Source organism: Eutrigla gurnardus, assembly GCF_963514095.1.
Source record: "Eutrigla gurnardus genome assembly, chromosome: 3".
Classification (NCBI taxonomy): domain Eukaryota; kingdom Metazoa; phylum Chordata; class Actinopteri; order Perciformes; family Triglidae; genus Eutrigla; species Eutrigla gurnardus.
The window spans coordinates 14,183,388-14,209,130 of record NC_139917.1 but is presented as its reverse complement, the minus strand read 5'-3'; the positions used below and the strand labels follow the sequence as shown (position 1 = coordinate 14,209,130).

The 25,743-nt window shown below is 42.0% G+C and overlaps 1 protein-coding gene across 2 annotated transcripts in view; it reads right to left on the bottom strand.

The window, feature by feature from the left end:
* The window catches only part of LOC311008844 (alpha-1,6-mannosylglycoprotein 6-beta-N-acetylglucosaminyltransferase B-like), a 111,830-nt gene that overhangs the window by 64,677 nt on the left and 21,410 nt on the right, over window positions 1–25,743 (bottom strand). For both annotated transcript variants that reach the window (XM_084002767.1, XM_084002768.1), the window contains exon 3: window positions 4,515–4,665. In XM_084002767.1, the coding sequence (XP_083858893.1) occupies window positions 4,515–4,665 (151 nt within the window). The remainder of the gene's footprint in view (window positions 1–4,514; window positions 4,666–25,743) is intronic.

Here is a 25,743-nt window from a genome sequence, read left to right as displayed (position 1 = left end):
ATAGGTAAAGCCAAGCGAGAGCCATGATCCTCAGAGAGCCTAAGGGGAGATTTCCCAATCTCCCTCCTCATACGCTGCACCACAAAGCGGAGTGAATCACCCCTGCGTCCTTTCCCCTCCTCCGTACCCCCGCGCTGGTTTTCTCAGGCTCGCCTCCCTCCCTCATTATATTCCCTCCCTTCTCTTCTGTAACGAGTGGCTGCCCCGTGGGCGAATCACAGACGGGGGCCTCAGACATCAAATCCCATTCGCTGCTACATGGGAGTGTGTCAGCAGCAATGACGCTCACATGGAGATGAGACTCCCGCCCAGTGTGTGTGTGTGTGTGTGTGTGTGTGTGTGTGTGTGTGAATGCGTGCCTGACTGGCCTGGATTTGGGATATGTTTTTATAAACCTCTCTTTCCCATTTGCTCTTCTCCCCGCTGGCTAAAATCACACTTAAACACGTCACTCATGCTCAACTACATTTCTCACACTCCCTCTCTCACTCCTGTGTTATAATATAATATGTACCTGAGCCAGTGCAAGAGGAAGAAGATGGCAGGAAGCAACACGTGAGGAGAGAGCCAGAACGTAAAGGCGAAGAGACAGAGACAGGAAGAGGGGAAACGAGTAATGGAATGGAGATCATTGGACTGTAGAGAGACTGGTCATCCCTCTGTGGTTGTGTGTGGCCGAATAATCCTGCAGGCTATGTCCTGGGTCAGGGGTCAGGGTCTTGGTCCAATGCCCAGACTGCTTTTAACAAGTGAACTGATACATGGATACAGACATACGCATTTACACACCAACACTCCAGCACACGCACTCATTAAACACATGATTCTCCTTCTTCAGCGGGGAGCTATTAAAGAACATCATAAAGACAAGAAGCGTGAGGATGTGTGTGTTTGTGTGTGTGTGTTTGTTTCCTGAGTCGATACCCTTTTCATTTGGCTTCCTGAATGGAATTTTACTCCAGCTATTAAAGCTGCTTGGCTCCGAGGATCCATTCAGTCCAAACAAAGCAACGCAGTTCTCAGAAAATAAAATGTATTTGTTGGGGGGTTGTGATTATCATTTCATATTGTTCACGGAGCACCGATGTCGAAGAGATACAAAGGAAGGAATGTGAAGAAGCAGAGGTTTATGTGATACGTCTCTGAGCTGGGAAGGTTTTCTTTGGCTTACTGAATGTTTGGTCTCTGCGGGGAGTTGGATGTTTAGAATCCATCTTGGCGAGCATCAATTTGTACAAACATCGTTTTAGACGAGCCGCCACGCGTTGCCTTGCTCAAAGCTTGATTTAAAAGTAGCAGAGAAATAATTATTCATGCCAGTGAGTGAGTGTAAACAGAGCATAAAGTGGTGTAGAAGCTAAATGTGGGAGCTTCAGATGGATTTTGTTGGTGTGATCAGCCATTCTATCAGAACCAAAACATCGATCCACGCTGCGTTCTGCTTTCACCCCGTCATTTCAGGAGTTTGTGTGTTTTTACAATAACCAGTCATTATCATTTCCATATGGGTAATACATATATGGGGTTATTGCTGGGTTAACAGCAATACAATCTCATAAAGTAGTAAATAGGTTGCATGCCAGTAGTGTGTAATGGGGTGTCTGGCCGAGCTGAAGGCACTGCTGTTGGGAATTAAGCCTCTGCAGTGGTAGCTGCCCCTGTGCCACCCCAACTAAAATGCTATTTTGATCATGACTGCAAAGACCAACTCTCATCAATCATGCAGAGCTATTCGTTGAATATGTAAAAAAAATCAAACCCGGCTAATGCAAAACACTGTCAATTGACATCTAATCCAAAAGGCAATGAATACTTCAAAGTCGTAACCACGGAGATTCCCATCTCTAACTACCACACAACATCAACTTTGGTAATGAACGTATGCCATACGTTCTAACTAGCGATGGTAGGGTACAACTACCATACGTCGGCTGTAGCCTGTTGTCGGTATAACTACTTATCATGTTAAGATGTGGAAACTAATTGTGTTAAATTGCAAATAACTCTTTTTCACTCTCTCACACACACACACACACACACACACACATACACACACACACACACACACACACGCGTGCACGCACACAGTTTTGGAGTAGTTTTGGAGCTACGTGTTGGAGTTGGAATAAATACCTGTATGTATTTTTTAGGAATAAAAGCCAATTGCTTGCTCTATTTAACAGGCCTGTCATTTCCATTTTGCATTATTTGATATTGTTGTTTAATAATGCAAAATTATTTTTTACCTGATTACTCCATTAATCGATGGGATCATCGGTAGAATACTCGATTCCAAAAATATTGGATAGCTACAGCCCTAGTAGTCTAACCCAGTCTGCTTGTTACTAGATTTTCAACTAATTTTAAGAGACACTGCATTACATCTGTCTGTCATTTATCAAAGTTGTAGGTAGGCTGACAGGAAGTCTAGTCCCTGGGGGAGAACGGTTCATTAACCATATATAAAACATGGTAGTCACACAACATTGATTTCAGCTCTTGTGTTTGACCCTAATTACACCCTGACCATAGTCCTGAATCCACCCAAACTACCCCCTTCAAAGCAATAACTAGATATTGATTTCTGCTACAGTAACACACGTGTATATGCAACTTAGAGTCGGTGACAAAAGACACCTTAAACATGACACTTCTCCCCAGTCGTGCCCTAAGAGCCGAGCAGCTTTTCTCACATTAAACAGCCCATTACTAGACATTGATTGCAGTTAACACCAACGCCAGGCCATATTAATCGTCCCATCCTTCCGCTCTAGTGCCTCGGTGCAGATCTGAGCCTGAGCGCTTATCGGGGATCATTAAACAGGGTTGGAAGAAGTGGAGGGGATGTCTGTCAGTGTGTATCACATCACCCCTCTTGCACTGCGTATAGTCAGGCTGTTTGGAAATGAAAGTGGAGAAAATGAAGTAAGAACGGAGTGAGCGTAGATAGAAGAAGACAAATTGGATGTTATGGTACGAGCGGGGCAATGAGAGGAGTTGTTTGATAAAAGTGAAAGCAGCAAGGTCATACGAGGCTTGTCTGTTTGCAGTAGCGATTTTAAGGTAATAGGCAGCAATTTCCACAAGCGGCCATAAGAGGGGAAAAAATGAGAGTGAAGATCAGAGCGAAATACAATAAAGTGAGGAGTAAAAAGAAGGGGAGATAGAAGACATGACTACAGTAGAAACAGAGAGGTGCTGCGCAGTATGAATGACAATCAGGAATACATCTTTAATATAATGGTGGCATTGTAGTTTTTCATAGGATGACATAAAGAATGAGTAATCTTACACAACTCTACCAGCTGCTCTCTCTATTTTCCTGAGCTGACCAAAGCACTCCTGACACCGTATTATAAAAGCTGTATCTCTATCTCTATATTATATTTCTCCATATATGACAAGACAGAGCCTTGCTTACACTGTTACTGCCCAAGTATGCATGTTGTATCATTAATACTAAATACTACAGTTTTGCTTAACCCTCCCGTTACCCTCTTTTTTTAAACATCTGTTATCCGCTGGGTCAATTTGACTCCAGCAATTTAAACCTTGATGATGAAGTGAATTGATTATATTCAAAACTGTTCACCAGGTTTATGATACAGGTAATTAATGTTACTTTGTTAACAACCTAAATAACCCATTCAATAAAACGTAACCCCCCTCCCACCCCTTCATACATCCAGAATACGTATTGTGTGACTATTGAAAAATAGGCAAATCATGAAAAAAAAAAAAATCCATTAACGGCAGTAAGTCTAACCCCTCAATTATAAATCACCCCTTAGATTCTAAGCACTGAAGATTTTCTGTCAATGCTTTATTTTCACATCAATCATCTCATAAAAAAATCTAAATCTTTTCTTCAGTCACTTATCTCTTTAAATTGAGTTAACCAGCACAGAAATGCTAAATACTCTCAGTGAATATTATAGGTCTAGGTCTTTTAATGTGAAAATGAAGAATGAAAGGAGTGGATCCGGTGTGCGACCCGGTTCGTCACGGTGCAAAAACACAGAAAAAAAATCAAACTCAAAGGCTGCTATTTCGCCACATAATATTTGTATACTCATGACAAAAATAGTTTGAAGAAATGTGTTAACAGGCAATTTAATCGAGGAAAATATGCCCCTGGTGTGTCATTAAGATGAGACTGTTGAGGTGAAAAAAATATTTTTTAAATGTTAGTTGTGCACATGCCATACATTATGACAAGTTTGAAATATTGCCAAATATTGCAAAAAGATTGCCCTATCTCTTCAATATCACAACAGATATTTGCAATGTTGTTTGTGTTAACAGATGAAGACTAACTTACTTACTCAGTTCAGAGTAATGTTTTCAATGTTTTCTGTGAAAAAAAGTATTATTTTGACAATAAATAATTTCCTCACCTCTGCTGGGTGCAAGTCTTACTACAACCAGTTATATCTCGGGATATAAAAGTAATTTAGCTAATAACCAGAAGCAGTCAGACACAGAATCAAAATGTAAAAATGAAGCCGGCGTACCTGTTGATAGCAGAGCTGAGTTCATCCAGGCGCCGTGCGTCGGTGGTGGAGGTGTTGTCCAGTTTGGACAGGCTGTCCATCCTCTTCAGAATCACCTCCAGCATGTCACTAATCTTCCTCAGCACGCCGCGAGACTCCACGCCTCCCAGCACTGAGCGGAGACGCAGACATGGAAGGAGAGAACGGGACATGAGTGAAAAGCCGGACAGAGTGCATAGCAAACTTGCAGAACATATTAATCACAAAGCCAGCAGCTATTTTGGCTCGCCATGCTGTTGTTGATTTTGGCCGTGACCTTGTTTTGGAGAACTGTCTCTATGCACTTCACTGATATAGATCCAAAGCAAAGTCCCTTCTGTTTTGTGCCAAACAATGAAAAGGTCCTCAATTTGATTTGTGGTAAAACACTTACAATCTACCTTACTTCTGTATTCACTACCCATGTGCAGCTAGCTCGAGACATTTTCTGAATAGATAATGGGCCATTCCTCTAAAATGAAATAAGCCAGCTGGGTCAGGCTGTAATTTCTCAATATTCCCTCTGGTTGGGTTGTCGTCAATTTCGTAGTATGTTTCTGTTGTTTGAGAAGAATATCGGAGATGGTGTTACAAAAACACTCTTGTTGACTCATACTTGGAAATTTGTGTTTTTACATTTTTTTCTGATTGCTTTGGGACTACCTCTGAATCTATAAGTTATATTTATGAAACTCTTTAAGGTCATATTGATCATATTTTTATGTAAACGAATAATTAAAAAAAAAAAAAACATCCACAGAGCTTTTAGAAAGGTGCAGAATCAAAAGCATCACTTCTTGTGAAAAATCGTTGGCTGCAGCTTCTAGCAAGGCTTGTGAGCCAATAGAATAACGACGTTGGTATCACCTGGTATCTGTGCGTAGTCAGAGGTCAAGAGTCTTTGGGGTTGCCAGTTAGTAGGAATAATGGCTGAGTTTGACGGTAAGCGGGTGGCATTTCGGTACCAGTCCCAAGTGCTAAGTGACAAAAGGAGGAGCAAGACCAGAGTGAACATTGGTTCAGTGTTTGATCGTCGGAGCTGAAGGAGTTTCAAGGACTGAAAAGCCACGCCGAGCTGACTACTTTTCTTCTTGACCGGTAAGATATCGTTAAAGCTAGCTTTTAGCTAACACGAACACTGGCAACACGTGTGACGTGTATTCAATGGAAGGGGGGAGTGCGAGTGTGAAATCTAGTAGCTGGATGTTATCAATGTTAAAAACAGTATACAGTACATCCCTTGCAAAAGCAAACCAGTCTTTCACAACTCTTTAAGAAAACTGTGTTTTTGCATCAAAACAGTAGACCATTTAAATAAGCACACAAAACTGCACACTGACAGTATAAATAAATAAAAAATGCTCAGGCATCCAAATGTGCAAATTCTATCAACACAAATAAGGGGGAAAGGTCTTTGTTTTCTCAAACACTCCTTAAACAAAAAAAGTGCAGTAGAAAAAAACAAATGTTTACCTGTGGAATATTTATAGTGCTCATGCTCTGATTTGTGAAGTGAACTCATTATCCAAAAGTGTTTTCACGTGTGTCTTTGGGAAGGCAAATGGCAAAATAGCGTAGGAAAGTGGAGAACAATGTTTACAGTTTTGTGAGAAGTGTGTCGTTAAATTACAAACTGAGCATAAAGCAGTCAGTTTTGCAAAAAAACTGTGTTTAAAGCAGAGAACATGCATTCAGTTTGGCACACTTGGTTTAATACATTGAGAACAAGTGTTAATGGTTTCAGAGATTAGTGCATCAAGAATCACTGTCACCGTGTGGGTTCGTGTATATTGTACATTGAACACCCAATGCGTGTCATGTAGACAGTCTCTAAAACAATGATAATTTCTGTGTACTTGACAGACAACCATAACATCACTTTGACCTTGTGAGAGCAGCTCTTCTGTGTAATTCCTCATCTTAAAGTCAACAAGCCAACATTGTGATTATCTCAGTCTTTAACCCGTACATCTATTGCTTGATCTCTCATTTCCTCTGCTGACAGCGGTGCTCTTTGCCCAGTGCTGTATTCTGATCTCTTGTCTTTTGTTCAGGCCAGACTGCACACTCTGGAGTGAGATGGCTGAATACGTGCTTACCTTTATATCCTTTGATACCCTTTCATATGAGGATATCTTTCACCAAGACTATGAGCTATGAAAAGCCAGGAACTAATTACGCGGAGGCCCTTTTTTTTCTTGCCTATTTTTCTGTCTGTATGGCCAATTTCTTTCTTTTTCCCAGCAGCTACAGCTCCTTTCTGTGGACGGTTTCCTGTGTGTGTGTGTGTGTGTGTGTGTGTGTGTGTGTGTGTGTGTGTGTGTGGAGACAGATGAATATATCATTGACCATCAGAATTGAAAAGTGAGTGTTAGATATGCACGGACACACAGATGCAGCTCCAGTGACAGACAGGTAGAATATAACTCTGACAAGATAAAAGGTGTGAAAGACCTCATTAGGATAATTATGGCGACGTCGTCACCGGGGTCAAAGTGTCTGTGGATTCAGTTATAATGGCCCAGAATGAGGAAGGTGGCTGAAAGGTGGCGACACAGATGGAAAGCTTTCTCATTTAATCTTCTTGCAGAACTGATCTCCACTACACACGCCTAACTCATCATTTTTAACTGCTAGAGAAAAAAAAGCAAAAAGGTGAATCTTGTATAATACAACAATCGGTTGGTGAGAATGACAGGGACAAAAAAATTGTGGTGAATAGCTACTTTCTCTGAGCTAGAGTCCTTTTTAACATGAGTAGTAGGCAATTTATTCTTTTTTTTCCCATCCAACCTGCAGGACACAGATTGTATAAAAGCACAAAGCAGATAAGTAAGAGGTGCTTGCCCTTTACAGCACCAGAGTGACCTATCTTAATATCTCTATATAAAACCATCGTTTTTATTCACTAGAATTATCGTTTATATTGCTACTGTGCTCTGCATAATTCTAAGGCTGCCATCTGTTGGATGTGCGGACAGGAGAAACGCATAACAGCTCTTATTTTACTGCATGAGAGTGTGCATAAAGTTCATGGCTGCCGCTCTGCACCGTGGTCCTACGGCGATGACAGCATAGCACCCACTCTCTGGTTACCCATCAGGTAAACATGATTAGCTTGCAAGGGTTAAGTTGGCAAATTGATGTTGCCATATGTTAACTAAGCCAAATGAGTGCAAGTTCACAAGGCAGGGAATTCTTGATAATCTGTTTTGGTAATAGACATTTTAGTGCGTTCACTGTAGATGCAAGTTTAATCCAAGTATTTGATAAATACAAACACTGTCACACACAAAGTCATTCAGTTACCACACAGTAATGTTCAGTAAACACTTTGGGACATCAGGTAAACACAGGTCAGAATACCTCTCCTAAAAGACTTCCTAGGGCCCACATTGTAACTTCAAACATCTGGATAACGCTGTCCGACCACTCTGTCAAACCCCATGTCTGCTGCTTGACAGGCAATTATAGCCGATGGGCTCTGGTGCCTAACAGCTCCGGTGCAAGGTCATTGTCTGCCTCGATCTCCTCCAACAGCTGAATCTTAAGTTCAGTGACTTATCTCCTCAGCGATAGATGTATGCGTCTCAGACAAGCAGTGTCATGTCCTTTGTCTGTGATGGCTCGCTGAGTGTGCCGGTGGGTCGCTCTGGCAACATCTTTGTGATTGGCTAATAATGGATAATATCCATGGTAAGGGACAAGCAAATTAAAGCAAAAAGTAAAATGCATTATTACCGTTGCACAAATGTATTCAGTGTTTCAGCCATTAATGTCTTGGCAAAGCCTCTAAAAAGCATTTAGATGAAATACCGTTTGTTTGTTTTGCTAAGATCATGTTTAATTTGGTAGTTGGGTACTGTTTAATATGGGTGAATCCCCCTTATACTTAGCTCTTAATAAATATAAGACATGGAATGAAAAAAAAAGTAATAATACAATACCCTTGCTGATAGATTACAGCCGGCTGTGATGTTCAGCAGTGTAGCAGAGGGGGAAAATGGGACCCAAGGGATCCAAAAAGTGAATGAATAGATATCTCATATGTTCCAATGGTCCAATGTATCAGACATAATTTGGAGTCAGGGGGCTAATAAACCAATCTGGAGGGAAGGTCAAATTCACGCCACTCCATTTGTGTGCGCACATTGTGGTGGCTTGTTGAAACTAACTGAAACCGACCATATCTTCATATCTAAATGTTTATAGAACACCGTCGTCGAAGACACCCTTTCAAGCAAAACACAGACATGCATGGTTGCAAGCCATTAACTGGACTGATCAAATGTCAATGGTGTAGATAATAATGACAAATGAATGACAGAGTCAACCACAAAGCTGGTATTCTCACAAAGTATATTATAATAGCAAACACCACAGATCAACCATAGCAACATTAGTGTGTTAGCAGAATTACTATGTAAACACTTTAGCTAGCTGAGGTAATAGGTAATATTGTAACACTATGACTGAGCACAGCTAAGCCCAAAATGTAAGAGAGAGATTTATATGCCATAGGTTTTATAGATATATGAAGATGTCGTCACTGTGACTCCCGCCATTTGGTTGGATCTGTACAGTGAGGACGGATCAGGAAACTCAGCCTCTTGCTCATTGTTAGCTTAGTAATGTAAGACAGCCCGGAATCGGAAAATGCATACTGCTCTAGTACAGAATAGTCACTTTCTGCCAGAAGTTCAGCTCCGCCTACAAAATCCATCATCGCTGTTTAGCAACATATAACAAGGTTTATCGTTCTCTGTGACTTTTTGTTTATTGATGGATCTCTGTGTTAAAAGTGTGACCGCAGAGGTTGAACCCGAATGGATGGGAAATAACCAGCCATAACAAATGAGGTCTGCCTTTGAAAAGCTGATCCTTGTCGCAATTTCATTGTTAACCTTGATGAAAGATGAAAAGAAATCGCTTTAATGTGCTTGACTGTGGTGACCAAATGCCAATTTAAAGGACAAGTGCCAATATTCTCAATAGCTTGCTTAAATGATACCATTACATAGAAAATGATCTTCCCTCACAATTCAGATCACACTGGTGTAATGTGCCTGCAAGTGAAGGACACTGTGCCCACAGATACTGTATGTAATGGACACGAACCGAGGGAAGATAAACAACTGATGAGATGGTTAGACTCGCTCGATCTCAAAGGGCAGAGGAGTCAAAAACAAGGAAGTGCATGACATTGGTATTTCAGACAAAATAGCACCTGGAAAAAACTGATAACAGAAATACGCATATCAATATATGTAATAAAAGACGTTACGAGATAAGGATGAACAAAGAACCTGCACAAGAATCAAGAGTAAGAGCCAATAAGTGTCTGCAGAGTCATTGTGTCTTTACACTCATTCTGATTGGTCTTTCACCGATCATCGATAATAAGGACGTAAACACCACAGCTCTCATTGGTTCATCGCTGTAACAGGAGTGTGCCCATTGTTTCAGTGATATTGACCAGTTCTGACTGCTCAGCACAATAATCTTGCATGTCAAAAAATCAGCTTGAATTTTGCCAAATTCATTCCATTGCTCGCCATTGCAATGTCAATTAAATGGAGCACAATAGCTTCTAGATACGTTACTGGTCCAGAAGCAACAAAATCTACCGAACACAAAGGAGCCGAAGGTAAAATTAAGCCGGTTTCTGACCTGCAGGACCTGTTTACTTAAATGCTACGAAGCAAGGACCTCTGGGAATGTAGGTTTCATATGCTTAACTTCCCTGAAGCATATCTGGTAATGCAACAGGCAAGAAGTGAAACTGACAGTATATGGGAGAAAAAGCCAGATGAGAGTTGCCTGATGAAAAACAGGTTTTAAAGTCTGCCTCTACTACGGTTAATGCCGACGGCACTGATCGTATTTTCCCTACGTTAGAAAAAACGTCCTGATTAAGAGCCAATGGGGATATCCTAGCTTTTACCCTCCGTTCAACCCAGCAAAATCTCATTCAGCTTCTATGAATAAACATTTTAAAGTACTTTTGGAAAATTACAATTGCAAATGTGATCATAATAATGATAAATATCCCATTACTTGTGAACGAGACGGCTAGTTCACGTGAACTACAGCACATCCAAGCTTAAGTTATATTAAGGTCCCTGCTGAAATCCAATTTAAAGTGTGACTTGGATCAGCTGTTAATGGCGATGGTTGCCTCAAGGACTAAAATGCCACATTTGCAGAAGAATCCTGCCAAAGGTGCCAATTAACAGACTGATGGAGAGAAAAGTGTGTTGTAGTCAAACATATTTGTGAATATGGCAAAGTAGGACCACATGCATTTTTCAGTAAAAACTGACTGATGTGTCACTAGCCTTCAGATCCAACTATGCTGAACGTTATGTCAGATTTAAAATAGGTAGGAAAGACTCCTTAACTGAGCCCAAAACAACCAAATATTGACTGCTGAATTTAATAGTGCTGCAAGTTATTTACTTTGCATGAATAATTATCTCAAGAGATGAAACAAAAGTGTTTGTTTTTTTTTAGCCTCCAGTCACGACTCCAGCAGTACCTCTACCGTACCTCTACCGATTGAGTGACTACCTGTTTGTGTTTGTGTAAGATAAATGCAGACTTAAGATTCAATGGGAGTCAACGCAGTGCGCTAACAGGACAAAGCTGACAGCATACTATTTCATGCCATGTTTGGCTTCCCCCACTGGCACGGGGTTGAATAAATCAACACAACACAGTAAACACACACACAATACAATACAATACACGCACACACACACACACACACACACACACACACACACACACACACACACACACACACACACACACACACACACACACACACACACACACACACACACACACACACAGTGCCCTTCTTTAGCCACCATATTGGACTGAATATTTAGTGTCACGGCACATCATATTTCTCCTGAGGACTGAAATGCATGAAGCGTGAACAGAATCCTTGTTAGTGTCTCTAAACGGACTACTGAAAACTGAGAGGGAGGCTGTACGTGTGTGTGTGTGTGTGTGTGTATTTTGCACACACTGACCGCTGATTCTCAAAGAGGGAACCTTGCACTCTGCCATGCAATCATAAAGTTTTAAAAGTTATATTTTACTTAATAGTCGATAATAGTTTAGTGATGAAGTTCTAATCCAACGCATCTATAATTCTTAGCATGTGTGCAAATATGTTTAATAAATGTTGTTCTAATAGAATTATCTTGTGTTGTTCTTTCAGATTAGACTGTAGAAGTGCAAAAAATAGACCAAATTCCTCCATATTGGTATATTATCTTATCTTTAAGGGGACCTTGACAAAAAAAAAAAACACAGCAGAATCCATCCATCCATTGTCTACCGCTTTATCCTGTATTCAGGGTCGCGGGGGGGCTGGAGCCGATCCCAGCTGTCATTGGGCGAAGGCAGGGTACACCCTGGACAGGACGCCAGTCTATCACAGGGCCGACATGTAGAGACAAACAACCATTCACTCTCACATTCACACCTACGGGCAATTTAGAGTCATCAATGAACCTATCCCCATCCTGCATGTCTTTGGACTGTGGGAGGAAGCCGGAGAACCCGGAGAGAACCCACGCTTACACGGGGAGAACATGCAAACTCCACAGAGAAGGAACCCGAACTGGATCCGGGAATCGAACCCGGGACCCTCTCGCTGTGAGGCGAACTTTTAACGATCCTACTCCAATTGACGAGCCCTTGGTGCAGCTCTACGTGCTCTCATGCTGGACTGAGAGCAGACTGGATGTTACAGTGACTGACTATCGCCTCTCGAGGTACAAGTGGTAATATACAACAGGACGACTGAGGCTAACAGTTAGCATGCTCATTTCGGTAGATATTTATGCAACATAATGTTTTAAACGAAAAGCCTACACATTGCACCTTTAAAGCATGATATTGTTCTGGCATCATTGTTCTCTGTCAAGTTTTTTGGTGATGTAACGTAGCAACGTATTCTCATGAATTTTTGTATGGAAACGTACGAAAAGTTATGTACAATTTTTTCGTGTTTTATCCTACGAATATCAAAATGACGCCAGTGCGCATGCGCGATTCCCTGCAGTGAAAAATGGCTTCCATTCCTTTCATTCATAGTGGAAAATGCAGCATAATGCAGCATTTTAAAGCTGTTTTGGCATTAAAGTACGTTTTGATGACATTCCTAGCGAAAAATATGCATTTTGTTCTCATATTAATCCTTCAGTGAACGTATATGATCTTTCGTTTGTTGGTTAGGGTAAAGGTTAAGGTTAAGGTTAGGGTTAGAATTGGAGGAGCCTGGGATCGAACCAGCAATCTTGCGGTCGCCGGCTAACCCCCTCTACCTCATGAGCTAAACTAACTAACCTAATCTAACTACCAGCATAAAGTGCATCGTTTACGTGACTACGGCTCTGTGTAACACGTAGGAAATCATATGAAAATATCCTGCTTTACTTTTCGTACTTTTTAGTACGAAAGCTGAGTGAGAGCAGCCTGAACGTAGCCTCGGTGCGTTTTACATGGAGGGAGAACTGCGCTGGATGCAGCATTAATAAAGCCTTTGTGTTCGAGCACCCCCCTGAATCCTGTTTACACTATGTGTGCATGTGATTGGAAAATGAGTTTATGAAAAAGCATCAGCGTGTCTGCCTGCTTGAATTTATTGTAAGGGGAATGACAGCAAGGATAACTTAATAGAAAATAGCGATGACTTCCCCTCGTCAAATTCCTTTTTCATGTCACTTAGAAAAATGAAATTTCACCAAGGCTGGGAATAATATTTCTTGTGTCAACTGCACCATAAAAAAAGAAGACATTTCATATCTCAGCACAGGAGGGTGCAACACTAAAGCAGACAGCACCGGCAGGGGTGTATTTACAATATGGAAGTGAGTCTATAGTCTATAGACATGCAGTCCATCCTTGAAATGTTCAGCGACATTTCCTGCGTGGGGTCATGTGTGAATAGGAGCAGAGAACTCTACCGCTACTCTCCGGATTGAAGCACAATATTATATGAGATAAAAAATGTTGTGAAATTTGGAAATAATTACATCTATCTTTTTTTCATTAAATGTTGACTTTTGGACTGAGTGCCGCGCTGCTCGCTGTGTGCGTGTTTGAGAGAGACAGTGACAAAGAGGATATCTGTAAATTATTATTATTTAAAAATAATAATTCAAATGTCAACATTAGGACTAAATCTTCAAACTATGCCGCACAGCTCTAGTTATGGATATGATACAGTTTCCATTATTTTAAAGCTTTATCAGGCCCCATGCCCCATCGGCGATCTCGAGTAACCACGAATGGGTAAAATAAAAATAAAAACGATCACTCAACCGTCGTTGGGAAAATCACTGGCGGCGCCTGAAAGCTTACCCCAGTAATTTACCAGGAACTAGGTGTGAAAGAGGCCTGTATGTGTGCAGGGGGGATACAATGGATTTCTCCATTATGGTTGAATGTAGGGCAACAAAAAGGCTTTAAAGCAGTAGGGTTCCTTCCATAAAAAAAGTGTGATGAGCGATTGTGCCTGGAGGCGTTTGTGTGAGAGTGTGTGTGTGTGTGTGTGATTATGTTTGTAAAAAGAACAGAGGTCACAGAGAGGGCACTCTACAGCCGGGTGAGTGGTCGGGGTTTTGCTCTGCTTTTTTTGCAAGGCTTATCGAATTAAACTGAATTACACTGCACAAATGAAGGCCATATATCCACCATAGTATCACAGCATGTGTGTGCATGTGTTTGTGTGCGTGTGTGTGTGTGTGTGTGTGTGCTTGTGTTCGTGAGGTGTTTTTGGATTAGCAAAACCCAAGCGTACGGAACAATTTAATATTGACGGCCTAGAACTACAAATCATGAATGGCATGATCCCATACAAAAAAAAACATTTTCAAAATGATGAAATCTGATTTGGAAAAACTCAGCTGAAAGAAGAGAGGAATGAGTATTCACCTGCAGCGGAGTTATGGGGCTTTGAAAATATTTCCCTGTCTGAATGTATCAAGCATGATCGGGCTCTCTCTGTGAAAATGAAACGTCTTGAAGCAAACTCTCTATCATTTGACATGTGGTGGGTGTGTGAGACAGCTCTGAACTATAATCCTTCCTACGGTGAGTCAGCCAATCATTTGTGTGGGTGTGTGCGTGTGTGGATTAGGGATGCAATGATCCGGCTTTTTCAGTCCTGATACCTGGGCTCTGGGTAACGTCAAGCTTTACTTAATAATTACTGTCCTCACTGTGTGTAATGAATAATTGCATATGCATGTACTTAATTGTTACTGACTGAAATAATGTTATCCGATACCAGATCAGTCCATTGTCACCGATACCTGTCGAAGCATCCGTAATGTGGACGGACGGCACGCCACACGAGAGCATCTGTATTCAACCGCCTCTTAATTGAGCGTGGTAACACGCACATCTGTGTCGGGAGGTATTGTGAGTGCCAGAACAGGATAGAGGTTTGCATATTCATGAGAAGAAAATCATTTGTGGTTTGATGAATGCCAGCCAGAGGACCTTCCGGATATGAGTTGACACAGCTAAATTAACTGGAGACCGATGTCATTTTGTCAAAGGAGCCTGAAAACAAAACACTGAGGGCCCTAGTTTCGTAGACCAGGCGCAGTCGGGGTGCAGCGCACCTGCGCCACGCCGACGGGGTGTGTCCGCCTGGACTTTGCAAGTTTCGTGCACCGCGCAGGCTAGCGCAGGCAAGCCTCCCATCAATCCCACCCATGCAAGTGGGAAAGAGGGAGGAGAAGAAGGCGTGAGTGGAAGACGAGGAGGAGACGAGGCGTGGACTGGGATAAACACAGCCGATTCAGATCTTCACCAATCAAATGAGCTCCTCTCCTCACCTTTAATGAGCCAGGCGAGGTGCAGTGCAAGTTTCGTCACTTGACAACCCGATGACAGAAGCAGCGCCGCTGCGTGCGTATAGGCTCCGCCACCTTGCGCCGCCCTGCGCTGTGCCACGAAACTAGGGCCCTAAGTGGCAAACAGTAGTGAAAGCTATGGAAATACTCAAATCCACCCGCATAACTAAAACTGTGACATTATTTCACACGTTAAAGTTAATATCTGAAAAAAAAAAAGAAAACTTACTCTGGGCTGGAAAGCCGAGACTTGGTGATATCACAAGATGCATTATGGAGATGTTTCCGTGCTCAATAACTCTGTGGGTTCATTCATGTTTTGTTTGAGATACTCCATCCCAGTAGGTATAACCTGAATGCACGGCTTCCAGCTGTGGCTTGAAAAATGCAACCAGTAAAACTACCACTATGTGTGCTGTCATGGTTCTCATCATTCACTGCGTTTGACACAAAGTCATCACTGCAGTCTCTCCTGGCTCTTTGTGTTAAAGAGAGGCGAGTTCAAAAGCCCTGAAACTGAACTGTGCGTCTCTTCCTCACTTCTCCCTCCATCGTCCCCCTTCTCTCTCTTCTCCTCCTCAACCCCCGTTCTTACTCCGTCACCCACTTCTTCACCCTTCCCCTTGTCTATAGTAGAGGAAACAATGCCGACAGACAGACAGTGCTTAATGCTCCGCTACCACTCCAATCTCCAGTTCATCTCCATATCCACATTCAATTACTACAAATTACATGCAGTTTAATTATTATGGCGCAGGAGCTCTACTGTTCATTAGCTAAAGAACGGCAGGACTGAGTTCAGACAGAAAAGAGTGGGATGTGTTTTTGTTTTTTCTCTCCTTTAACTGCACAATGAGAATGGACGTACACAGTGGGAGCAGGGTTTAGGCAAATAGAAATGCAGCAAATGATGCATGAAGGAAGTGAAATATTGTGCTGGCAAAAAAGTAAACACAATGAATGCCAATTATCTACAAGACAATTAAATAAGATGTAAGACCCCATATGATGGGGATGATCAATAAGCTATTCTGTACGCTACTGAATAGAATACAATTAGCTGGTGAGGCAAAAGAAGCCGCTTTGCTCCATCTTAATTCCCCATCGCGGTTGAGCTTTTGAAATATTTATTGTTCATCTGGTTTGACATTTTCTCACCATTTATCCAGCAATGTCAAGGCAAATTGGATTCCATGAAGGGAGATGGGATAGATGAGAAGATATTAAAAGACACGGAGACAGACAGACAGCTAGAATGCCTATTAATGCTGACACTTTCTGTCACTTCTCTTTTGAGTGCTTCTCTGTTTCGAAGTGATTGAGAAGGGGCAGTCTATGGCTGTAATCTAGCTCTTTGTGTCTCAACAGTTCAATTCAAACCTCATCCTTCCTAAATTTGGTTTGTGTACATAAAGCCTCTGTGAGCTGCTGTTGTTATTTGATTTACACTTTCTGTTTGGAAGGTCACATTCAAAGTGGACAAGATCTCTCTCTCTCTTCTTAAAATGTTCCACCCTTCATCTATCTGCAACGTCCCACTTATTATTCCTCTTCTATTCTCTATCACCCTTATTTCCTTGATTCATCATAGTTTACCTCATGATGACAGAAAATGAAAAACTGGCACCAAGGAGCTCGCCGACTCACACTCAAGCACTTGAGACGGACAAATAAAAAACAATATTTGAATAGAGACCAAATCGCATACAAACACAAGCCGAACAAAAAAAAGGCTAATCTGTTGACAAGTGCAGTGCAATGTTTTCTTGATGAAATTGTGATGAAATGGGCCGATAGCGAAGACGCAATTGCTGTTCCAAACCACGATTTAAAAAACGGAATACAAAATGATGGGTTTCTTTATGAGGTAGAAACTCTTTCATTCTTCTTGGAATTACACGTGAACAATGCAATGTGTTTATCTGCCGAACCGAACGGTGACATTTCCGTCCTCCCTGAGGATTGCCAACCCACGCACGCACCATATGACAACATATAAGCACACCCGTCTTCGTGCACCCTCCCGACCAGCTTGACAGACGTGGCCCTCATTACCATTTCCACCACCTACTGCAGTCGCTCTCTCTCTCTCAGGAAGAATTCCTCTGTTGACTTTCACGACTTCAGCACTCTGCTGTCGGGAGCGTACAGACACACAGCCACAGGGCTCCTTTCACCACAACCACGTCAATGTGTGTTAGTGTGACGGAGCGTTGTGTTCTACACCCAGACTGGCAGACATCGAGTGTGTTTAGAGTGTGCGTGTGTGTGTGTGTGCGTGTTAGATTGGGGGGGTATACAAATAGAATTTAGATGGGGAATATGTGTGACGTGACCTTTTCCACTCCACTCTGTGTGAGTGTGTGTATTCTGCTACGGTGTGTGAGTCGGCCAAATGCGAGGTTTAGTCTCACAGGGATTTCCTGGAAAGAAGGGGTAGAAAAAAAGAGAATAACAATGCAGGGATGTGCCTGCCCTAATGGAGAGTGTGGTCACTCACTGGGTAAATATCCACATCATGGGAAGGTCATGTCACAGGAAGTCAATTGTTATTAGGTCAAATATCGTAATTACAACTTGGATGTCAATGCAAACTAGTGATAAGACGGAGACTAACTAAGTAATTACTGTAACTCAGATGCAGCATGAGTACATACTGGTACTTCCTGCACCATTAGGACAAAAGAAGACAGTCTTAATTACAACTCCAGTTCAGTGATTAATATTCCATCAGATTAGGTTTAAGTTGTCGTGATCTTTACAGGGTCAATGATTGATGCCTTTTTTTCAGCTGAATAACTAACAACCAATGTTATGTTAGATTTACATTATTCTATTTCCTCAATTTTCCAAACTACATCTTTTCAGGTTTATTGAGATGCTTGCATTGTGCATTTATGTGAGAAAAAATGACTACTTCTCACTTGATTATTACCTCAGTAAACACTGTAAACATGAGTTTATGGTCTCAATCGCTATCCTCAAGCAGCATGATGTTCATTGAGTAAATAATGTTCTCATTTAGAGTCAAATAGACCAGAAAGCAGGGTATGCTTTAGGGCGTGGCTACCTTCTGATTGATGTGATGCTGCCACGGTGATCAGGGTGTTGTCTGTGTTTTTGTCCTAGAACTTTAACCCTTTCACAGTGTTTTCAGCTTATGAAATGAATATGATGAATAAATTAATTTTAACCCTTCGTGTTACAAATAGATGGCTAATTCTGCATTCGGTTGTCACTGCAAAACCCAAGATGGCGACAGCCAGAATGCCTATTTCGAAGATTCGAAGCGGCATTCCAGAGACCTGATGACTCCGCCCATTTCTTATATACGGTCTATGTGCACAAGCAAAGCAATAGATGTCACAACAATGAAAATGGCCACATTTGACTGCCATTGAAGTCAATGTCTTTGGACTTCATTTGACTTGAAAAACACTGTAATATCAAAGTCTTAGTAAGGAGCAAATACATGCATCATAATTAGATGGTGAGCTAAGCCTTAGGCCGTTATTGCATGTACTGGATCTGCTTTGCTCCTCCATTATCTTTCACAAGATCACCCGAAGGCCTCCTTTCAATCAGCATCACAATGAAACATGGTTGCATTGCAGCCCTGAGGGAAGGACGGTGGAAGATGGAAGAGCAAGAGAAGGACAACAGTAAAACAATTGGATTTCAACAGTCATCCAATGGTTCTAGACTATAAAAACAAGATACATGACAGAGGCCAGTGTCATATTTGCTGTCATCATGACGAAGACATACTGATTTGTCAAATTGGTGTTAATGGGACCTTTTCCTAGTGCCATGCTTTCCCCCCATTTGTCTTCTCTTCCACTTGTAATAAATTTCATTGCAAGGAATTTTAAAAATACACTGGCCTCGTGAAAAAAAAACGCTTTGATTGAACAACTCTACCTGTGACTTATTGTGCTATCTTTAGAACATCAGTATCGACCTGATATCCGACATCGGCATCAGTGCACTCCTAGAAAGGGTTAAGGTCGGTGTAACTACAGGAATTAATTTGGATTTAATCCAAAGTGGCTCACTATTCACAACTTCATGCTTTCCCTTTGGACACGACTCACTCACTATTCTCTTAAAGTCTTATCCAATAGTCTCTCCCTGGTTCTCCCTATAAATATTTGTCTCTTTAAATCAGGCGTCAGCAGATAAATTAGCATCTGTCAGGGCTTTGCTCTGTGCTGAGAGCTTTGGCAGAAGCTGCTGCCTTTTCTTTTTTTCTTCTTTTTTTGCTCAATGGCCCACCTCAGCACCCTGGCACATTCACTCATCCCGTTAGTTACTCTGACTCACAGGTAATGGAGCAAAGGACTGGTGAAACCGTGTGAGAGGAAAGACATACCACTCCTGGAGCCAGAATGGACATCTGGCCTTGTGATACTGGGAGGCTGGGTTGGAAACTAGGGATGTACAAATGTTTACGGTGGAAATGAACAGCTGGGCTCAGGGCAGATTAGGTGTACAGTGCAAAAAGGTGTTTATCTGGAGGCTTTTAGCCAATGGCAACAAACTGTGCCCTGCATTTTAGAGAGCCAAAACAGAAAACGAATGGCACACAGTTGTTGCCTCTACTATAGGAAAACACGAGTCGACTGCACGTTTCATTGTTGTCATACTGAGTTTGATTCATTCACACTGGGAAAATAAGATTTCACAACATCCCAAGAAATGTGTTGTGGCATGCATATGTCTTGTTACGAGTGCAAGCAGCTTCCATGCTGCTCATAAAAAAGGGATAAACAACGGCATTTTGCTGAAACAGCCATCGATGCTTTTTGCGAGTGCAAACTCCCAAACCTTCAGTAGCTGATGGAATTTTTAAGCAGCAAATGTTTTTCCCTCCCAGGACAAGTAACGCAGAAAAATGAAGGGCATTGTTTAAATTTTCAGGAAACTGCAGCTCCAGTAGCTCAAAAGTACACAACAAAACACTTTCACTGAGTTTATGCATGAATGATTTCCCACCTTATTATGGCAAAAATAGTACATATGCAAGCAAGGTTATAAAGTCGCTGGTGCATTTAATGTGGAGTGAGCACTTTGTCGGACTCCATTAAAAAAGTATTTCATATGCCTGATTTCTTGTCAGCAAATGGTCAGCCACCAGCTTTGAAAGTGGCAGTTTCTTTTTAAATTAATGCTGTGCAATTGATCTAATTTTGAAAAGTGACTGATGATAAATATTTGGAAAATCAACTCATAAATATGGCCCTGTGATAGACTGGCGTCCTGTCCAGGGTGTACCCTGCCTTCGCCCAATGATTGCTGGGATCGGCTCCAGCCCCCCCGTGACCCTGAATACAGGATAAGCGGTAGACGATGGATGGATGGATGGATGGAACTCATAAATATAAAAACAACATGTTGGTTTTGCAATTCATTAATACCTTTTGTCCTCCACAATGACAGACTGTTTACATAAGGTGCTGTTAGTTCAAGAAATAATACATAGTAAATAAGTTTACATATGGTAGAGAAGCTGACCTATAGTCTTTAATAAGAGCATAGTTGGTCTACTTCTTAGGCTATGAGATTTTCATTCACACAGAGTATCAATAAAAGCATTGTGCGGGATCTGTGTCTAAAATGTTCTGAGAAGTACCAGATTTGTACCTGTTGATTTTTTACTCTCTCCAAACGGCTTCAGACTTGCATCCCTTTCCTTATGTATTTTAATGACCTGCTCTAATCTTCTTATTTTTTTCACTCCATCCTTCTGGTTAATGTTAGCTAAAGCCTGGGACCTGCAGTTTAATTTTTTAAACCGGCAGCAAAGTTAAAACCGTCCACTCCCGCGGGATTTGTCCTGGGTCCCGCAGGATTCCAATCCCAATGTAGTCCTCTGCTCTGTTGTGTAATCTGCAGCAGGCAAGAAGACGTCTGATTGTGTAAAAGTCTGAAAAAACGTCCCGTTTGTTTTTTCACATCGCACACACACAAATCAACGCGTGTATGTATGCTAAAGCACAGACTCTGATCGCTCTCCCTCCCTAATCTGACAGCCGTGGCAGCTTCAATTAACCTCTGTTTGCAGCTGAGGCTCTGCAATCTCTGCCATGCATTATCTTCCAGCTACCTGCTACCTAGTTTCCAGACACTTCTGTGTTTCATTCTGCTGATACCGATGCAGAGATGAGACGTGCGTGATTGTTGAGATATTACAGGTGGCCCAGTAGAAACATGCACACACCATGCCACACGCACAGTGCTCAAATCACACAAACCATGCATACAAAGAACACACTAATTAAATCCCACAGGACTGCTAATTCATTATTTAACAATTCCCCTGTGCTGAGGATGTTGTTCTTATGAAATATTGATGAGAGCGACTAGACAGTTCCAAGTATGTTTGTGTTGTTCATACGTTCGTGAATGTAAGGCTCATGAATATATATTTGTATTACCAGTTCTTTCTATGGCAAGACTGATAAGATTCTATGTACTTGTATGATCTCCAATATATGCATCGTATGCAAAGTTTGTTTTCCTTAAAGCCGTTAATCTGCTTGCTTGAGTGCTATTAATGACTGACCTACTTTTGTGCAATTCGGTCTCATTGCTTTACAGCAGCCTGACTGGTTGGTCAAAGACATTTCCATTTCCATCATTTGAAATGCTTTTGCTGACTCAACGGGGACAGCTCACCTCAAAATCAAAAGTATATATCATCTTCTTACCTGTAGTGAACTAGTTATACATGAACCTGCTCTCAACAAGGTCTGTGGATTGTCTCGAGTAACCATGTCATGGCTTCTGGAAAGAGACATTGATGATGAGTTTTAAAATGTATTTTTTTGGCGCTTTGAGCCCCACAAGCCAGGTGGCATCTAGTCCCATTATATTGGACAGAAGGCTGACATCTCTATGGTGGAAAAGTCCAAAATGACTCAACTTACACTCAACAATCTAGATGAAAATGAAACCTGTATTTCTAACTTCGGTGCCCCCCCCTAACTCCTCGCCTTGCTGCAGTGTAGATGTGAGCTGCAGGGTGTGTTAGTACTGTTTGTTGAAGGTGCAACAGACTTGAAAAACTTCCATCAAGAGAGTCCAATGAAACACTGCTTTTCAGTCTTTAAATGTATAGTAAAGCAAAGTGGTTAATTAGCCTTTTCCCTCCCCGCTATCCAGTATAGCCCAACCAGTTATTTTTATTTTGGCTCAAACCAATACAAATACAATACACAAAATTCACGGTTTATACAGTTGGACACAAAAACTAATGATGCTATAGCTGACAACCAGTGCACTGCCAAACCTTCCGAGTAAAACTGTTGGTGACAGTAGACACAAACAGCTGAAAAGATGTTGCATACTGAATCAGACGCCCTGTACCATTGCCAATTTAAAAAAAGTTGAATACATATTTTTATCAGTGGATAGTAATGTCTTTCCAATTATCGTTGGATTTTTTTTTTTTTTTTACAGGATTCTGATCAAGTTACCAAGTGGTACATTTTTCAGTTGAAACATCAAGTTGCCAGCTGTCTGTGGTGGACAAATGTTGCAATAGTGGCACTATTTATTGGCCGGCATATACACGATAGATCCGTGATAAACTAGCACCGTGACTCTCTTTCTGTGGTGTAGATTTGGCTTTAATGCTGGATACAACATAAGCTCTGTGCACAGGAGAAATAGCTGTAGCTAAAGTGTGACAGAACAGCAGTTAGAGTCATTGATTGTTTCCACACCCCACCTTTGCCCAACAAATGATGACACGTGGCCGCTTGGTCACGCGCGACGCAGCTTAACCTAAACAGATTTTGTCTGGCCGTTGACAGCGGTGACACTGATTGGTTTGGTAATGATGGTACGGTATCGATTTCTTCAGCTGCAGACAGCAGACGTTTAGTTTAAAAGGTAGAGGCAGTGGTCTGCCTTCTGACAGCAGTTTTTTTTTTTTTTTACTAAACCGGGACACAAGGAATAAGACCTAAGTGAGAGAAAGACATGGGGCGAACTAATGGTTGGAAATATGGGTCCATCACAACTAGACACTGTAGTTTATGTTGTAGAAACCATGTAGAAACATGGCAGCAACAGACACCTCACTGCTTGTACAAGACATTCAGCGCAGATGTTACATGGCAGATGCCAGCAGAGACAGCACCACATACACATTCATCGTGAGAAGACTGAAAGAGAGGCTTCTGTATCCTTAAAGGAATAAAAGGATGGGCGTCATGGACAGGGAGTGGCTTACGCATAATGTACACGGGCAAATAATCTCACGGGATCACAGAATAACATACACCAACTGCTCTACAGCTGGGTGCATTTAAATGTAGATGTAAAGTATGGTTAATTGCTGTTAACATTTTTTTCCTCGAGATGTGAAAAGCTACAGCAATGGATTTTATTTGCAGAAAGCTGTGCTAAGGGGCTCGGGGCAATTTTCTCCATCGACTTGCTAAACTGTCTGAGCTCAGCTGCTTCAAAAGCTTGTGGGTGTAGTGAGCATGCATGTGTGTGTGTGTGTGTGTGTGTGTGTGTGAGTGAGAGAGAGAGAGAGAGAGAGAGAGAGAGAGAGAGAGAGAGAGAGAGAGAGAGAGAGAGAGAGAGAGCAGGGATTGGTGTGTGTACATGGCCTGTGTGTGACCCAACCACTGGTTTGTACAGTATGTGTAAATAATCTAGAGCATGGACTACAGGTTTGCATGTATTCCCAGACCGTCCGACCACAGGATGCAGAGTCGGACTCATTTCATTTTTCTCAGATTGATAGCTTGACGGGAGCCACGGAGACCGATGGCGCCTTGAGCGGGTCCATTAAGGAAATGGGAGCGATCAATCAAAACGGATTAATTCAACTTGATCTCCCAGAGGCAAGTTTCAAAATGCAAATTGAGACAAACACGCCCACATGTAAGCAGGGCCAAATACAACATGTTGGCACTCACACACCCACGTACGTACGCGCTCCCATGAATAGTTAGATGCATGCACACAAGGCAGCGCACAATTAAGGCACTCTGAGACTGCAAAAACAAGCCAAAAGCTATAATTAGTAACTGCACAACATTGTTAAGTGTTTCACGCTTCGCCTGTGACTCCGACTCAACTTGTGCTTGAAGTGAAAAGCATTAAAATCACATTATTATTTGCGAATCCCAGGGAAGCGACTGTACTCCACTACGTCGACTGTAAGGCGATTGCTTCTGACAAGGAAAAATTGTTGCGATTGTTAAAGCCGCTTCCATTGAAACGTGATGCATTTCTCAGTAGACAAATCTGCTGAATGTTACCTGACAGAAACAAAGAATGAGAGATTTGGAAAAAAACGTTTAGAATTTGCTTCCCCCCCCTGTTGTGCTTCAGCACATCTTTTATTTACTGAGAAAAGGATGGGCCCTATCATCTGAGCTGACAGGTAATGCCATTTTACTTTCCCAGAGAGAGGAAGAGCCCAAGGCCTGGCAGCACAGCACAAACGCTAGATCAGCTTGGTAAACTGCTAAAAAGATGCTTGAGTGAAAGAAAAGGTGTAAGCAGGCAGCGTGTACGTCTAGGTGAAGCGCTGACGTGTTACATTCAATATGTGGCAATGGAACAGAAGACAATCAATCTTTCACTTTATGCATAGTTGTATCCTGTATACAAACAGACGGGATATGTATTGTGTAATAGTCTATGAACATATCTGTTAATTACTTTCTCACCGCAGCGCAAGGAGCTCCTCCCCGCTCACGTCTCAGAACACACCAGGGGTTTAAAAAATAGTTTTTCCAATCCATGTTGATCTTTGTTTCAAACACGTGATCTTGAGTCACAGAATTCTTGGATAGATCTTTTAATATGTCCATCCATCCATCCATTTTCTACCGCTTATCCTGTATTCAGGGTCACGGGGGGGCTGGAGCCGATCCCAGCTGTCATTGGGTGAAGGCAGGGTACACCCTGGACAGGACGCCAGTCTATCACAGGGCCGACATGTAGAGACAGACAACCATTCATGCTCACATTCACACCTATGGGCAATTTAGAGTCATCAATGAACCTATCCCCATCCTGCATGTCTTTGGACTGTGGGAGGAAGCCGGAGAACCCGGAGAGAACCCACGCTTACACGGGGAGAACATGCAAACTCCACACAGAAGGAACCCGGGGCCGACCCGGGGATCGAACCCGGGACCCTCTTGCTGTGAGGTGACAGTGCTACCCACTACACCACCGTGCAGCCCCTTTTAATATGTCATTTCCTGTATTCCTGAAGATCTGTCCATGTGAGAGACGGGTGAAGCAAAGCATGATAGAAAATGCTCCACTGAAAGCACCGTCGGGCCTGAAGGCAG